The following is a 6,298-nucleotide window of genomic DNA, read 5'->3' as shown; positions in this document are numbered from 1 at the left end:
AAGGCTTCTGCTCTAACTTTTCCAAAGTTTTCTCTTTTTTTTTTGTTTTAAAAAGGACAAATAATACTGATATTAAGACAATTTTGTCCTGATACAGAGAGATGATTTTTTTTTTTTTTAAGACGTTATTAAAAAGCTGCCTTTCCTCTCTTTATGGCTTGATTCTCTGTAGGGAGGAAGGAGGCTGCCCATGGGTACCAGGGCACCACAACTCCTTGGTGAGCTTTGGCACCATTCCTTGGGGATCACGGTGCCATTTGGCACATGGCAGGGCGCTCCTGGACAAACGGCTCTCCTTTGCTGCAGCCACCCACAGCCTGATTTCCTGAGAAAACAAGGCTAATGCAGGCAGGCAGGACACCTCCATCTGCTGATGATGGTCCTGTCACATTCCTGCGATGCCAAATAGCTCATCCCCCTGCCAGGTGAGGTATCTTCGGGCATCCCTCTCACATATCGCTCTGAACATAAGCCTGAGAGATCTTCTCCTAAGACCCAAATCATACCTTCTAACCCCACAGTCCTGCTTCCATTTATTTTCAGTGATCAGTCTCATAAACAAAACTAGGATAAAATCAAAATATCTCTGCATTGGTCTTCCCAAATTCAAGGATTTGCTTTGACCTTGGGATCAAAAAGTTGCTTTACCTAACTAGGAGCATTTAAGTCAATTCTGCAAGATGCTGAACCAAACTTGGTCCCAGTGATGGCACCTGGAGCTGGAGGCTGCTCAGTGCAAGCCAGGAGTAATTGAGATCTGGAAAGAGCATCATGGGGACCTCTGCTTGCCTTTAAGTCCTGGAAAACAAGACCTAAGAACATAAGCAAATGTGGTAAAAAAGACAACTCATAACCGCAGGACTGTGAAGATAAGGAAAGGGGAAAAGCAGCCTGCAAAAATCACTGCAGTTGCACCATCAGCTTCTGGTTGCACCAAGAACTGAGCTAGCAGGTACTGTGACTTTGGGGAACACTTCACCATGTTTCAGACTTAGCAGACCTTTAGGTACTTTTAAAAAAACCCCAAACAGACTTGCAGGACAAACATGGGTGTTCAGTAGGACAAGCAGAAACCATTTGCTGTGGTAAAAGAAGGCTTTCCTGTTCACTTTTCTTGCAGGAAAAGGACTCTGCTCAGGTCAAAATTTACCAAGATTCAAAGATTTTGTATTAATTTCCACTTGCATGCAGGTGACTGCAAAATATTTGCTCGTTAGAAAATCTAACTGAAAAATCCCTTAACTTGCACCACTTTAAAGGCACACGAATAAAAAAACCCAAACAACAGGAGAAAAAAAAAGGGGTTGAAACTTGTCCTAGTCAGCTGCTGAAAGGCCAGACAACGGGTTGTTGTTTGGTTTATCTGGGATGATTTATAAGAAGCCAGATTCTGCCACCCAGTGGAATAAGGAAGATTAACCCAGTTTTCATGGATATCAGGAGCAGACTGTGGCCCTAGACACATCCCCAAGGATGCATTTGGGTTGTGCTTGTGAGACTGGCTCTAGGACTGTGCAACTCATACTCCATGACAGGAGACTGAAAATTAAAGGTGAGAGATGGACACTGGTATGAATGAAATATTCCCAGCATTTTCAGGCTGCACTGGGAGCAGTGCTCCTCTAGTACAAGCTAAAATCCCACTATTTTTAAAAAGAATTTGAGAAAGCGAGGCACTGAGAAATGATGCACTGTAGGCAGCAGTACAGATGGAGCCCATGGAGCAAAGCTCCCCATCCCTTGAACTTGACACTTCAGCCTTCAGAGGAACCAACCTTCTCTTACCTAAACACTGAACTGCCCCAGTAGACAACCCACCCCAGCTCCTGGGGTGAGATTTTGGGATGGAGATGGCAGGGAGACATGGAGACAGCAGGCACCACGGGAGTTCAGGAGGCACACACGGGAGCCGGGTGCAGACTGATTCAGAAACTTGACCCCAGAGAACAGTTATCCCACCACAGCTGTTGTTATTTTTGTATACTTCAGAGTTGCATGGGGTTGAACAAGACTTCGGTGGAGACAGCTTGTCCCCAAAATGATGGAGCCTTTGGTCTTGTTGCCCCTGTGGATTTGGGATTTGGGCTGCCTTGGTGCGTTTTCCTTGCAGTTGCAGTATGCAAACCCATATCCAAAAAACATCCAGCAGGCCCCGATCGGTTTTTCCACTTCTCCTTTGCTGTGGTGCCTCCACAGATAAGCGATTACATGGTAATTTCAAGGGAGAAAACTCCATGCACACTACTCTTAACCCAAGCAGACACATTGAAGATGCACTGAAGCAGCTGGTGGGACCATGGTGGCCACACGTGTGCGTGGTGGCACGTGTGTGTGCCAGCCTGTGTAAACAAACAGCCCCAGGGCATCGTGCTCTGGCTGTCAGGACACACAGCATGCTCACAGAGGTCCCACAGTGCACGTGGCAGCCAGGGGGGCTGCAGAGGACGCCAGCAGAAGGATCATTGCGGTTCCCCAAAAAAGGCACCATTTTTTAACATTGAAAACACAAGATTGGCTCCTTGGAGTGGAATGCATGCATGGTTCATATACACTTTGCAGGTGGTAGGTAGGCTCTGTGTGTCTCTCTCTATATATATATATGTGTGCATGTTTATATTCACATGTGGCACCAGAAGAGTCATCCTTGAGTACTCAGACATTAGTGAGGATGTTACTGCTGAGCAGCATCACAGCAATGGTTCCAGGGAGATCGTTTGACCTCCTGTTCCCCTTGTCCTGGAGGTGCAGTGTGTGCACCGACTGCCGGTCGCTGGGATCCCCTGTGAGCACCACTTGGCCCAAGAACTCATCACTTATCAAGTTGTGGTTCCAGATCTGTGGAAACAAAACAGGGATGAGAGCAGCTCCTTCAGGGATGCAGCCAACCTTCATGATCTGGAGAGAAGGGGTTACTGGGGATGTGCCCTGAGCTGAAGCCAGGGAGGTGGTGAGGTGTGAGGGTGTCACTCTGGAAGTGAGACGGGTGAAGGACATGACTTAACCAGATGTCACCATGGTGGTGAGAGGTTGAGCTGCATTAACTAATGAACAGATCTGCTGTGGACAGTGTGAGGAGAGGGCCGCGGGGGGGGTCCAAGTGAGAGAGGGTCGCCATCCCTCAGCCCACTGCTTGCCTGCCTGTACAATTGTACCTGAACAATGATGGGTTGTCCTGGCTTCTTGCGGTAGAAGAGCCCTTTCACATCGAATTCTGGTGACACCGTGTTCTTCTTCACTGGAGAGCGAACCTTTTGCCCTTCGCACTTGATGATTACATAAGGGTCAGCTCCTGAGGAGAGAAAAAGGAATTTTTGGTTTGTTGTAGCTTCTGTAACTCCTTAGAGTCCTTTTCCAGGGGTGTCATGCAGTTCTCTGCCTCCATATCCCACCAGAGGAGATGGGTATCTGCCAAAGCGTTTGTCACACCCTGTATGATGTCCATGGAGCTCAGCTGTTTGGGTTTAATTCTATTGGGTGACATTGTCCCTGCACAGCAGGTGTTGATGGACTGCTATGAAGCTGGGGAAGGGTCTCGATGGAGCACAAATCTGATAAGGAGCGGCTTGAAGGAGCTGGGGGGGCTTAACCTGGAGGAAAGGAGGCTCGGGCGGACCTTATGACTCCTACAACTGTCTGAATGGAGGATGTAACGAGGTGGGGGTGGGTCTCTTCTCCCAAGAAACAAGCAACAGGACGAGATGAAAAGGCCTTAAATTGCACCAGCAGAGGTTTAGACTGGATATTAGGAAAAACTAACTCATAGAAAGGCTTATCAAGCACCTGGAACAGGCTGCCCAGAGCAGTGGTACAGTCACCATCCCTGGAGGGGTTTAAAAGATGCGCAGATGTGGCTGTTGGGAACAGGATTTAGTGGTGGACTTGGCAGTGCTGGGTTAAGGGTTGGACTTGATGATCTTAGAGGGCTTTTCCAACTGAAACAATTCTATGATTCTATGAAAGGGCCACCTCTCTTGTCCCCATATTCTACAGAAACACTCCTTCATCACTCCAAATCCTCCTGACCATTGCAGTAAATGTTCCATGGAGGACACCATCCTACTCAGCCCTCTTTTCAGGATTTGCTCTCCTAGAGGCAGGCAGAATTAAAACCATGGAGAAGAGAAAGAGGCTCACACAAGGAAATACCAAATAGAGGATTAAGTTACCAAGTTTACATACTACCATCCCACAGCTGGATGGTACCTGAGCTTCCAGGAGAAGGAAAGAGTCCCTCATTAGTGAATACTTTCATCTTGCCAAACAAAGTGCTTGTTTGGGGAATTTCAGTAGAGAAAGAGCTATTGCTATGGAAATTTAACTGCCAGAATGCTTTTTCTCACCATGAACTTTAGTTGCTATGATGGAAACACAGACCTGTTGGATGAGTTTTCTTGTCCAAGGGAAATGTGGAAATGAGGAGGAACAAACCAGCCCCTTCTGACAGCCAGGGATTTTGATTTCCAGACCACCTCTTTGCTCACTTTCTGTTGGCAAGGATCTGGCTCCCCTGGTGAAACACAGCTGCTGGATCTCACAGCTGTTTTTCCAAATTACCTTGTCTTTTGGGATGTCCCATTGAATCCTCAGATTCCATCAGCCAGAGCCAAATTCCTATCTGTAAATCACTATTGCCAAAGTGTTTTGAAAGGCCTGGTCTGGGATGTGTGAGAGATGCCATTGCACTGGAAAACACCAAACACACTGTTGGTGGTGGGAGCTGAACAGCTGGAAAACAGCTGGAAGAAAGCAATTCCCAAGGGGTTTTTGTGGAGAAAATGTTTTGTGACTCCAGAATCCACACATCTTCTTGTCTGAAGGAAAGATAAACCTCCTTGTTTCTGTGAACAGTTCAGAGACCTTTGGCTTCCGATTTCCCTGCATTGCTACAGGTGCACTGACCTGTTGTGAATAATCCAAGAAAAAACCACCTGCCTAGGGTTAAATTCCCTCCCCAAACACCAGATAGGGCATAAGAACTCCCTTTGTGGCATGTGGGAAGTAAGCACATTTGACTAGCCCTTGCTTAGGAAAGATCCTGCTCTTTACTCTCAGGGATATAGTGATAGGCAGCCCTAATAAAAATTCTTGGGTGAAAAAAATTACAATTTTAATTGGGTTTTATTTAGATCTTCTAAGTTTTTAATTTTTATATTTTAAATTTGGCTTGAAAGTGTTTGGCTAAATCTTGCCACAACCACCACATGTCCTTGACTCAGGAAATGGGGGAGAAAGGCTAGGATCTGGTCTATTTCCATGGTGGAAAGATATTTGCTTCTCTAACTGCAACCTCTAGACCTTCCATCCCAACTTTAGCAATCTCCCAGTACAAGCTATCACTGCCACTGGGTTTCTTGGTCCAGATGCTCCAGGCAGACAGAACATAGGGCTCTTGCCATAAGCCTCTGTGTGGCTGTAGGACAGGGGGAGGTATGGTCCTGCTGCCATCTTCCATGCAAGAAAAGTGATGGATGTCAGAATTGGTCTAGATCCACACCATCCCAAAGTGACCTAAATTTGACATACCCTCTACTGATAAGACATTTATCCAGCCTCCAGGGATGAATGCTACACATCAGGCTGTTTCTCTGTCTTTCCTACTGAAATGCCTTTAAATACAATTCCTGGCTTTTACGGCTGCTCATACTTGAGAGGAAAGCTTGGGTTGTTACAGGACCACCACTAAGGGCTTTGGGGAAGTTTTGGGAGGGTCTCAGATAACAGCCTAAATATAACAGCTCCCAGATCATGTCCACTGCAAGAAGTGAGTTTGGTTTTATGTATCCCTAGTGCTTTTAGCATGCATATTTGTAATTCCTTAAGTCTGATAATTTAGCTTAGACCCAATATTCCATTAAGCCAGGAGACCAAACATCCTGGAGGCCTCGCAGTTGGAGGCCGGAAACCCCTATGCTATCCTGAGAAACCAAGGTCTTCCCTAGAACATCCTGTAAGCCAAGATAGGCCCATCCAGGGGGGGATTCCTTGGGATGGGGGGTTTGTTTGAGCCTCTCATTGGGGAATCTTTGATAGATATGCTAATTTGCAAGGTCTATAAACTGTAGACGTGATCTATCATCGGGGTGCATTTCAGCGTGCATTTCGGCGCATTCCACCTGGATGAAGTGGTGCACCTTAAGGTTCCTTAAATAAACACCAAGGTAAAAAACCCTTTTTCCCTTAAATCGTGTTTGATTCTTAATTTTAAGACCAGGGAACGGAAACAATATAAATTCCAGCCACGTCCCAGTTCATAAATCACCTCCCAACTCCTCCGGGGCCAGACAACAGGTACGGAAAG

The 6,298-nt window shown here is 46.5% G+C and overlaps 1 protein-coding gene across 1 annotated transcript in view; it reads right to left on the bottom strand.

Annotated features, from left to right (window-relative positions):
* Positions 1-6,298, bottom strand: part of CAPN5 (calpain 5) — a 37,666-nt gene that overhangs the window by 493 nt on the left and 30,875 nt on the right. Inside the window, 2 exon segments of the mRNA XM_017735983.1 lie at positions 1-2,835; positions 3,153-6,298. The exon segment at positions 1-2,835 is cut by the window's left edge and continues 493 nt beyond it; the exon segment at positions 3,153-6,298 is cut by the window's right edge and continues 116 nt beyond it. Coding sequence (XP_017591472.1) covers positions 6,249-6,298 — 50 coding nt within the window. The 3' untranslated portion in view covers positions 1-2,835; positions 3,153-6,248.

Source organism: Corvus brachyrhynchos, unplaced genomic scaffold (genome assembly GCF_000691975.1).
Source record: "Corvus brachyrhynchos isolate BGI_N302 unplaced genomic scaffold, ASM69197v1 scaffold44, whole genome shotgun sequence".
Taxonomy (NCBI): Eukaryota; Metazoa; Chordata; class Aves; order Passeriformes; family Corvidae; genus Corvus; species Corvus brachyrhynchos.
This window is presented reverse-complemented; position numbering and strand designations above follow the sequence as displayed.